At 43.2% G+C, this 10,768-nt stretch overlaps 1 protein-coding gene and 1 long non-coding RNA gene across 2 annotated transcripts; one reads left to right on the forward strand and one right to left on the reverse strand.

Annotated features, from left to right (window-relative positions):
* Positions 1 to 1,161: 1,161 nt before the first annotated feature.
* Positions 1,162 to 5,391, reverse strand: LOC309885634. The gene is made up of 3 exons (XR_014318837.1): positions 5,263 to 5,391; positions 3,223 to 3,290; positions 1,162 to 1,267 (listed from the first exon to the last, which is right to left on the reverse strand). It is a non-coding gene; the product is annotated as an uncharacterized lncRNA (long non-coding RNA).
* ZDHHC12 (zDHHC palmitoyltransferase 12) lies at positions 4,637 to 10,671 on the forward strand. The gene is made up of 5 exons (XM_082775806.1): positions 4,637 to 4,828; positions 5,270 to 5,406; positions 6,388 to 6,474; positions 7,348 to 7,514; positions 8,108 to 10,671. The coding sequence occupies exons 1-5, from the start codon at positions 4,744 to 4,746 to the stop codon at positions 8,415 to 8,417; spliced, it is 786 nt and encodes a 261-aa protein (XP_082631932.1). The 5' UTR covers positions 4,637 to 4,743; the 3' UTR covers positions 8,418 to 10,671.
* Positions 10,672 to 10,768: the final 97 nt, after the last annotated feature.

Below are 10,768 nucleotides of genomic sequence, written 5' to 3' on the forward strand. Positions count from 1 at the left end.
AGAGTAACATGAGCTTTTGCTAAAAGCTTCAATTTCTTTAAGACAACAAGCTTTGTGAGGTGAAAAATACCATAGAATGGTTTGGGTTGGAAGGGACCTTACAGATCATCCCGTTCCAACCCCCCTGCCATGGGCAGGGACACCTCCCACTAGACCAGGTTGCCCAAAGCCCCATCCAGCTTGACATTGAACACTTCCAGGGATGGGGCAGCCACAACTTCTCTGGGCAACCCGCTCCAGTGTCTCACCACCCTCTGAGTGAAGAATTTCTTCCTTATGTCTAATCTAAATTTACCCTCTTTTGGTTTAAACGCATTACCCCTTGTCTTATCATTACAGGCCCTGGTAAAAAGTCCCTCTCCATCTTTCTTTCAAACCCCCTTTAAGTATTGAAGGGCCACACTAAGGTCCTCTGAGAACCTTCTCTTCTCCAGGCTGAACAACCACAACCAGCCTGTTTATTTATAGCAGAAATATTGTTCTTTCAGTAAGGAGTGAAAGGTGTTCTCTGAACATGGAAGTATAATCCAGGAATTCCTGTGAACCAGAGTCTGAAGCTAGGTTGTACCTCAGTCTCCCTAAATGCAACAACAGGAGTTGTCGTGTCCTAGGCATAAGGCATGTACTATGACCTGAAAGCACTTTTTGGATGCAAAGAGGAGTTAATGAATTGCTGCTGTAGATACAACGCTCAGGACGGAACAGGACAGTTGCCTTAGCTGCAGAATATCAATATTCTACAGAGAAGGGGAGGGCAAAGTGGCTGATTTTTATCAAGGTCTTACATGAAAAGAGGAAGTTGGATTTCTGGAAACGCTTGCCTGTTACAGAGAAAGCTCTCAGACATTCCAGCTTTATTGGAGCAAAGGAATGAAACGTGAGACTTCAGTTCCACACAGAGCCAGCAACCAATCCAGCCTAGGAAGCTATAACAGGGTTCTACCTGTCTGATGAAAGTGCAGCTGGAGAAAAGCTCACTACGTGTCAAGATGAGGTAGAGGGACTCCTAATGGTCTGTAGTTGTCCCATTCACACTCTCATTCGTGTTTTCACTACTACATTTCCTTTAATATTTAAAAGCTTAGCAGGCAGAGCATGAACACAACTCAGTAGTTCTCTGCAGAGACTGTACCAACAAAGGAACCCTCTACCTTCAGTGTAAGTAGTTTTCTTCCTGACTGGACAATACCTCATGGTTCAGTGGCCCAGGTCAATGATGCAGCAGTCCTCAGCATGGAGGGTGTCAGTCAGGTGTCTGCCATTTTCTCTAGAATAGATAAAAGAACAAGTTAGTGGGCAACTTTCCACAAGTGCTTCCATTTTACAAGATCCGTGGGAGGATTTGCTTATACAGATTGGCATCTATTTGTGTGATGCTTAACAGCGGCAGCACCAGACTTTCTCATCTAGACCAAGCTGAGGAAGCTTAGCACTGATATTTGTGGCATTAGCAACAATGCAGATAATTCATCTGACCTGTCTGCATCATGGCTTTTATCTCCCTGCACCTACCTAGTAACTCAAATGATAACTCCTCAGCACTGAATCCTACCCGGCCTGTCACCCTGGCTGGACTTCCATTGGAGTTGCTTTGGTCTCTGCAAAAGATGACTGGCAAGAAAAGTCTTGGAGCTGTGACCTTATTCCCCCTATCACTTGCAGAAGGCAATTAAATACCAGTAGGGCAGCAGAGGTAGGAGCACTGCCTGAATGCAGTGCTCTACAGAAAAGACATTTTGCTAAGATTGTTTAGGGAGGAGCCCGCCACTGCTCAGGTGTTAGAGGGTGGCCTGTGCTGGAAAAAAAAATAAGTAAGGAAAAAAGCTGGTCTCCACGACAACCATGTGTATGAAGCACAGAGGGTAACGGTTGTCAGGGATGGATGGAAAGTAACATGGGGACTGGAAAAGAAGACAGCACTTAAAAAAAGGAGTTAGGGATGTTTCCTGCTTAACTGAAACATTTCTGCTTTAACAGACTATTTTGGTTTCAGATAATTGTCATCGATTCTCTCTGTAATTCCTTTCTTGTTAAAAAAAAAAAAAAAAAAAAGTTTTTAAGCTAACCAAATATGTATTTCCTTGTTTTGCTTAAAGAACATAATCTCAGTTATAATGAGCAAGCTTCTGCTTTTACTCTGTCTGTTGACCTGCCTAATGTTGAGAGGCCTGGTTCAAATGTTTGTACATGGTGAAACCAAGCAAAAAATAATAATGCACAACTGTTGCTTCCTTACAATTCTGAATGAATTAACTTTTCTGTTGTATCCATTGGGATACCTGCTGTGTATTAAACCTAGTGCTTAACAATGTCTTCTTCCTTTGGTCTATGAATGTGGTTTATTTAGGTATATTACTGGTCCATTTGTTGTCATATATTTCATTAAAAATGAAAGGAACTGCCATGTGATTGTGCAGTTCAGTGGCTTTTGCTTTCATCACTCCAAGGGGTACAATACTGTTTGTCAATAGAAAAGAGGCGTGGAGGAAGCGAGTATTGTTATGAAATGACATAGGGGGAAAAAATCAGAACAATATTTGACTGCACAGATTGCCTCTGAACTCTGTAATGGATCTGTGGCTAGCATTCCACAGCCTAAGGGTTGCAAATGGGCAGAAGCTGAGTACTTAGGGAAAGACTCTCTACTTCAAACAGACAACCTGCTTTAAGGTCAGCTGGACTTTCTTCTTAACTCCCCAGTCCTGCACGAGTTCAACTCCCAGTTAATTCAATGGTCACTGTAAAATCTCTAAAGGGTCAGATTCTCAGTGGCTGAAGCAAGAGAAGGGATTATGTGAAACTGAACTGCCTGTAGGGAGCTGAAAACATACCACATTGTAAGAGAACAGAGACAATTTATGCTTCCAGCAGCATGAAATTCCTAGCTGGAATGCCATAAGAATCTAGATTCTCTGCTCAGAAATTCGCTAACGGAGTTTTTCTGAACTGAGCCTAACTTCAACCAGAGCCATTTGGGTTGAAATAAACTCTGCTCTCTGTAAGGCAGGTTTCAAAACTGTGAGAGAAGATAAGAAGTATAACATGCACCAAATTCTTCTAATCACAAAGAGAGAGAGAGAATATATTCTTCTTTAGGACAGATTATTTTGGAATATCAGAATATTTCTACTATGAAGTGGGTAATACTGTTACTACTCAAATTGCCTTCGTTAAGCTTTAAAATTTACACCTCTCCCCAAAAAGCAGAAGGACATTACCCACCTTATTTCCTGTTTGCAGACAGAGATTGATTCTGTTGTTCTGAGCTTCCTACTGTTCTGAAAGGTTTTCTTTGCAATTGAAGAAACAGAAGGATTTTTAGGATATTTAAAGCATGCAGGGCCATCTCCAAACTCCCAGGTTTGACAAGCACTGATCCAGTCAGTGAGGTTTCTGAGGGATGATTTCTGTAGGTTTTGCATTTACCTAGAATAATTTTAAAAAAGCAAGAGGATTTGAATGACCACTGAAAAGGCAAATTTAGACCGTTATTTTTATTAACATTTCGATGCAGCTGTCTTAGGTAAGTAATTTGTGACCTGTGCAACCAGGTGCTTTCCTGGAACCAGCAGGTGGCCACTGATACACTTAAAATAGACTAAAATAATTCAAACCATGTCATTTATGGTCAAACAATAACAAGCAATCAACTACTTTTCAGGTGGTGGAGGATAAATTTGCAAAGAATGTGATTTTTCTTCCTAAGTTTTTACTGGGAAGGAAGTTAACAAAAGCTGCAAATTAAGAGCTACATTAAAGCCAAAGAAAGTTTAAAGAGAAACCACTAATTTCAGAACTTCCACAGGCTTGTGGTGAGATTCATCTCCCCTAAATAGACAGACATTCGAAGCGTAAATGTGTACATCTAAACTAGTCATCTTGGCTCTTTTATTGTTGGCAAGAGACAAAAGCACATCTAGGGTGCAATTCACCAACTTCTGGATGTCTGCTTTCGGGTGAGGAGGGCCATTCTCCAGACATGCCTGCTTCCCTCCATGGCTGTCAGGGGAGTCTAACGGCCTCAGTCAGATGCACTTGCAGACATCTGAAGTCAGATCAAATCCCACCCCGACAACCTCCTCCCCAAATTATGCCAGACATTTTGTAAGCTCCGTTTGCATTAAGAGAGCTGTCTAAATGCGCTCAGCCACGCACAGCCTCTGCATTTCTCCCCAGGGCGCGGAAAGCAACAGATAAAAATAAATTGGCGTGACCAGAGTTAACGCCGCGGTGCTGCATCTCGCCCAGCCAGCACCCCAAACCCTCACCTCCCAACCGTGCACCCCTGTGGGGCCCCTTTTATTGCTATATAGGTTTAGCAGTGTTTCCCTCGGGTCTAAATGCAATTTTCACCCATAACGCTGCCCTGAGTGGCCTCAATGGCTGGGGAAATACAGCCTGATGGCTGAGGTGCCCGTACAGAGCCCGGGGGTGAGGGGGGAAAATGAAGAAAGCGCCTTTCTCTGGGCAAAACGCAGCGGGGCCGGCAGCGTGTGAAGGGAAGGAGGAAGACCTAGGGACTGCAGCGGCCCTACAAAGGCGAAGGGAGGAAAGAAACGCGGGGACCTGCACGGAGGGAGGGGAGCTGCGCCCCTCAGCCCCTCACAGGGCCTGGGCCACCTCAGGGAGCGGCCCCGGGGCCGGGAGCTCCGCCGGGCCGAGCCGCTCAAGCCCAGGCTCCGCCTCAGGGCGCTGCCCGTGGCCGGGGCGGCGCCGCTCGCCCTTGCGGGCCCTCCGGGCGCCATGGGGGTGACGGGGCTGGGGGTGAGGGCAGCACACACGGCCCTGAGCGGGGGCTTGGCGCTGGGGCTCCTCCTGCACCCCACAGGTGAGGCGAAGCCGCCGCCGCCGCCGCGAGGGGCCGCCCGCCGCGGGGCCGGGCTTGTGCGTGAGGGGAGGCGGCAGCGAGCGGGGCTGGGGCCGTGCCAGCGCCTCGCCCTGAGGGGGGGGACCCGTTTGTTCCCCATCCTTCGCGCTGCCCTCCTTTCTCCCCGTTCCTGTGGGGTCCTTCAGGGCCTGGGGAGGGCTGGCCCTGAGGGGAGGTGGCACCGCTGAGGTGTTGTTGGGGTGCTGGGAGCAGCAGGGTTGCATAACGCGGTGCCTTAGGAGGGGAGAAATCGGGGCATGGGCACCCCCAAAGCTCGCCCGTTGAACCGGCTTTTACGTTCCCCGTCCTGCTGCTGAGGGGTGTCGCCCTTCGGTAAGGGTGGGGAGAAATCCTCAATGTCTCACGAGGAGCCACTGCTCTCTTTTTGGGGGTACCTTTTAGATCTACGAGAGCAAGTGGAGCGTGGAGAGCTGCTGCTGCCAGTGATCTTCACCGTGCTGGTGCTGTGCTCTGTCCTGCTGTACTTTAAGGTGTCTCTCATGGATCCAGGCTTTGTTAAGTCTGAAGAGGAAGTGAAGGTATATTATTTCACAAATGTAAACAAGTGCTGGGGCTATAAAATCCATACGCTTTTTTCTTTTTCACCTACTCTGTCTGCTACATAAAAACAATATGAAACATTTTCTGTTGGAGATTAGGCGGCAGTCTCTGATTTGTGTCCTGTAACAGGGCTCACATACTTGTAAAAGATGCACATGAAAGTGCATCTTTTACCCCACGCTTCCCTATGTTCAGTGCATTGTGCCATTGGAGTGTTGTCCTCTCTTTCCTCAAAGCACTACTCTATGAAATATTTATATTTTATACTAATCCTTACTAACTGGTATGAGTACAAAAATCCTGAATTGAAGGGCAACCTTGGAAGAAAGTTCTCTCTGCCGCTCTATTTATCAGATTGTAGATTTGTTACCCTCTCAGAGGACAGATACACAAACAAGTTACAGTGGAGTAGACAGAGGTGCAAAGTTACAGTAACCAAGACAGAGTCTACTCCAGGTTTACTGCCTTGCTTGTTGTGTAGGACAAAAGCTGCAAGGCAATATCAGTTCTAATCTTCCATCGTTAATGTAAGTGGTGACTGTTTATGAATAAGTATGCTTCCTTATAGTGAAACAACATCATCATTACGTTTGGAAGTAAGTCTAACCTTGTTTATTTGTGTCCTGAAGTGTGGAGTTGGGATCTGTGTGGTATCTTGTCCACAAGTATTTCTGCCTCAATGCAAACATTCTTTAGATGGTTACAGCAGTCTACTCTCTGGATGTGCCCTAGCTATCTGCAGTGGAATTTCATGCCACAGTATTTATATAGCAACTTCAGTACTTCACTGGGGATTATTTTGTTTCTCTTTCCTAATGACAGATAACCAGCACTATGTAAGTAAGAGGATACAGATAGCTCAGTCATGCCAAGCGGGCTAGTAGCTGCTTTACTTCAAAGAACACAAAACATCCTTCCTCACTCCCTTTCTCACCTCTTTTTCTTTTTTCTTTTTGTAGGCAGACAAGAACGAAGAACAAAACATAGTGATACCCCAGGTTTCAAGCAGTATTAAGATGCAGCGTTGTGGCTACTGCATGGTGAAGGTAGGCGTTCGTTACACACTAGAAGAAAAGGGGATGACTGATTTGCAAGTTTGCATTTTTGTCGACATCTTTATATAGCTGGTATTGCCTCTGTTTTTCTGCTCTGCCATTGCTGCTCACTTCTCAGTGGTTTGGAGGCATGGTAGAGCTGATTAATTCTGTCACAAGGTCATCCTCCTGCTGAAAAACTCACAGAAAAAAGTACAACTAAATTAAACTCAGATGCAGTCCTAAAATGAAAAGTGATCCAAATGGATTGCATAGCTAACGATGACCACTGGCACGTATGCTAATTTTCCAAGGTTGAAGCAAGTCCCTCCAGGCTCGTACAAACAAGGATCTTTCCCCATATTCCACCAGGGGAAAATTGTGTTCTGTGTTCTTACTGTCATGTGTGTCAGACCTTACGGTATCTTGATGGAGAATCAGGCAGTCAAGCATGACATACAAGAACTGCTGGTGGCTGTGAGCTTGTTTGGGGGCCTAAAAACAACAAAACATTAGCCTGAATTGTAAAAGATAGCATGAAAGAAAAAACAAAATGAAGTAGCTTTTAAGAGTCTGGCTAAAGCCTAGAAATGCCTGTTTTCACAGTGATCCTTATCATTTTAATAAAATCCAGCATTATCCCAGCTTCCCTAAATTCCTGAAGAATATCTACCAAGAGAAGTCAGCTTATTGCAGGAGGATAAGCTGGCAAAACATATACACACATCAAGGAGCAAAGCCTAGAAAGGACATCCATACTTCTTTCCTCAGCTATATCTTCTCTCTGTTCTTGGTACTTGAGCTCTTCTACCAAGGAGAAGGTTTAACAGGAGTGGAGTATTGCTAGCATTTTGTTTCTTTTCCTTATTTGTTTTTGTTTTGCAGCAACCAATGCGAGCCAAACACTGCAAGGTGTGCCAGCACTGTGTACGGCGTTATGACCATCACTGCCCCTGGATTGAGAACTGTGTGGGAGAGAAGAATCACCCCCTCTTCATAGTTTACTTGAGCATACAGCTTGTAGTTCTGCTGTGGGGAGGTCACACTGCTTGGTAAGACCTGGAGGCAGCACTTTTGACCTCTAAAGTTAACAGAAGCCATAATGCTCCTAGAGCCCCACTGAAGGGTTTGTATCGAACGCAGCAGTAGCTGGATTGGCCTTGTATCTTCAGTCTTTTGCATTCTGGAGATCAACTTTTCTGAGGAACAACACAGCTGATCAGTAGTTGAAAAGAATCTGGTAGTTTGGGTTTCATTGGTCATCTTTGTTTTAAGCTTAAATTTAATAGAACAGTACAAGAGCTAACCGATTTTGCTTCAGTTACTGTAATACAATTTTCATTTACAACTTGAAATATTGGATACTCTAATTGCGTTTCAGCTGTGTACCTGTTCAGGAAAGGAGTTAACTGATGTTTATTGCAGTTCAGCTGTAAGGGGAACCGCCTCCTTTAAATTTCTTAGAATTTAAGTCAATGCTGTTGCAGTCTGTTAAAAATGTGTAGTATATTAAACTCTCTATAGTACCTGATGATCAGAAGTTCACTAGTTACAAATCAAACTTAAATGTGACATCAAGTTTGCTTGGTTTATGTAACTAGATTTCCATCTTTAATCTTGAATTCGTTTTTCTTTGAATTGAAAGGTCAGGCCTCTACTTTAAACAGTCCTGGGACTGGCTGAAGCACAACATTTTCCTCCTCATGTCCTTCATCCTGATAGTCATATTCACCATAGTTGTCCTGCTGCTGCTTATTTCACACCTCTACCTGATCTCATGCAACACCACCACCTGGGAATTCATGTCATATCATCGTATCTCCTACCTGCGACACTCTGAGTTGGAGAATCCATTTGACCAAGGGGTAGTCCTCAATCTCTGGAGATTCTTCTGTTCATGCCATCTCACTGCATGGGAGAAAATCTATTTTCACAGGAACTATGAGCCCGTCTAGTCACAGTAGTACCTTCTCAGTGGAATGCCAAGATATCTGCAGGTTGCTGGATAAAACTTTACTAATGCAATCTCTCCTATTTCCTTGCATGGAACTTTAGTACGTCATCAACTATGCAACCTGTTCCACAACCTGTTCATCCATAAACACAAGTTACATTTCAAGAAGGATGGTCAGGGTTATTTTTTAATATACAAATAACACTGTTATAGGAGAGAGACTGGTTCTGGTAAGGGCAGAGGGTGAATACTGGCCTGAGCAATAATATCTCTCCAAATTTACTTCCTTCTTTTAGCTGCATCCGTATCTCCCTATAAAAGATGCAAGAAAAGTGTGAACAGCCATGTACCTTCCATTAACTTTCCTCTCCATTTGCTGCTAAGGAACAGCAGCCATTACAAACAAACCAACCAGAATCAATATCATTCCTGTGGCCTTTCTTCAACATAGTTTTCACTGTGAAAACTGCAGTGCCTTTTGTCAATAGCGTTGGGCACATAATAGAAATATTTGAGTAAATATTTGGACAGTCAAAAGCAAATTTCATTTTGACTACATGCCTAAATTTCATGCTCTTCCACAGATTTGAGGTTTTATAGTATTAATGTGCATGAGAAACAGCTGTAAGACACCAAATTCAGCTTATGAAGTAATTAATCTATCCTTTGCAATACCCTGACCAACATCCTAAAAGTTGTTTTTTTCCTCTCTATGTTGATATTAACAATTCACAGGGTATCTTGAACAAATTCTGCAAAGAATGATGGCATCCACTTTTCTTTTGACAGAAAAGCAATACTTGCCTACTAAATTATTTCTGCAGATAACCTCATGCTCTAGGCCATCGCTGTAGCTAACAGGGAAAGAGCCAGTAACAGAGGAGTGTACTTCTTGCCTGGCTCACATAATACCATTGGTAATGCTACTACCTCAGCATATTAGTAAAATTGTAATGAAATAAAAAGTATCAGTGGAAAGGAACATTCAAATAAAAGGTTCTACATCCTATTTGTTTCTATGGGATTAGTGGGTGCTGATAGCATCCCAGGACAGCAGCAAGCTTACTTGTTTTCCATTGTAATGGTTCCTACTTAAGTTTCTGTGAAGGACTAAAGGGAAAGTTAGAATGTGCAATTTTAGTCTTAAAAGCAGAAAAGCCTGTGGTGTGAATTTTAGTCCCGACTCTTTTCTGTTTAAAAAACAACAACAAAACTACCCAACAACGTAGTTAATATTATTTTGTGCCTTAATTGCTTTGACACAGAAATTAATGCCAGCTCAAGAACACATCTGGCACACTGGTGGGATGCACTCAGGGTCTAAAGTTGATCAGTACTCATGAAAGGACAGTGTAGTGACTAATACAGCACAAAAGTCCAAAAGCAGATTGAAACAGTAGAAGAGTCTCTTATTTTTTGACCAAATTCAGTGTCTGTAAACTGCATCAGTCTGGTTTGTTCAGGAAAGAAACTCCTATCAGAGGGGTATCAGGATGTTAAGAATTATTTTCATAATAATGATGTACAACACGGAAAGGATTCTGCAATTTGTTGGGTCAGTGTGGTGCCTGCCAAAATATGGCTCGTCTGCTAGTTAGCAATTACTGTTTCTTCTGATAGCAGTTGAATAAAAAATCATCATCAGGTATTACAGCTCAAAACACACTGTGTTGCTCTGTTTGGTAGTTCTTTTTTAAATGCACTGGGATGGTAATTTAAAGTCTTTTTACTATACAAAGTATTAAAAGATTAAATACACCTTGTTTGTTTCTTTTTGCCTCTCTTTATGAGCCTCAAGTTCTAGATTTTACCTGAACTAACAACCCACTGTGCCACTTACCACTTTACAGAAGCCGTGACCTTAAACAAAAATCACAAAACACACCACAGGAGCCAAAAGCAAGCCAACCATTACTATTCAAACAAGGGAGAGGAAGATGTATATCCTACTTTAAATGGTCCATTACGCCGTAAGGCAGAGCAGGAGGCTGAAAGTATGTTTTGTACACTGGAACGTTAAGAAGCAGTTATACTCAGCTCTGAAAATAGGAAATTGAGGTTCAGCGTGAAGTATTTGTTTAGCATAAACATACACTCTTACTGAAGATCTTAAACCTCTCTGAATTCTGAAGCACTCAGACCAGTCTTAATTTAAAAAGGACAACTCATTAGCTGCACCCCAGCCTTATCCCCAGAAATAGCACAGTTATATTAATTCAATTTCTCTCTACCTCTGTTAAAGATGAACTGAAAGAAAATAGCTGTGTGTCCCTATTTGTCTTCAGTGGGATGCTTCCCTTCTAGATATGCTTCCCTTTTTTGCCCATCAAGCTAACATTATGAATTTGAGAG

This window comes from Aythya marila (assembly GCF_965140915.1).
Source record: "Aythya marila genome assembly, chromosome: 19".
Taxonomy (NCBI): domain Eukaryota; kingdom Metazoa; phylum Chordata; class Aves; order Anseriformes; family Anatidae; genus Aythya; species Aythya marila.

What these genes read in the sequence shown, in the direction of transcription:
- ZDHHC12 (XM_082775806.1), top strand. Translation starts at nt 4,744, where the DNA reads ATGGGGGTGACGGGGCTGGGGGTGAGGGCAGCACACACGGCCCTGAGC. An exon ending in AGTCTGAAGAGGAAGTGAAG is followed by an intron (nt 5,407 to 6,387) that starts GTATATTATTTC and finishes TTCTTTTTGTAG; the next exon opens with GCAGACAAGAACGAAGAACA. An exon ending in GTGGCTACTGCATGGTGAAG is followed by an intron (nt 6,475 to 7,347) that starts GTAGGCGTTCGT and finishes TTTGTTTTGCAG; the next exon opens with CAACCAATGCGAGCCAAACA.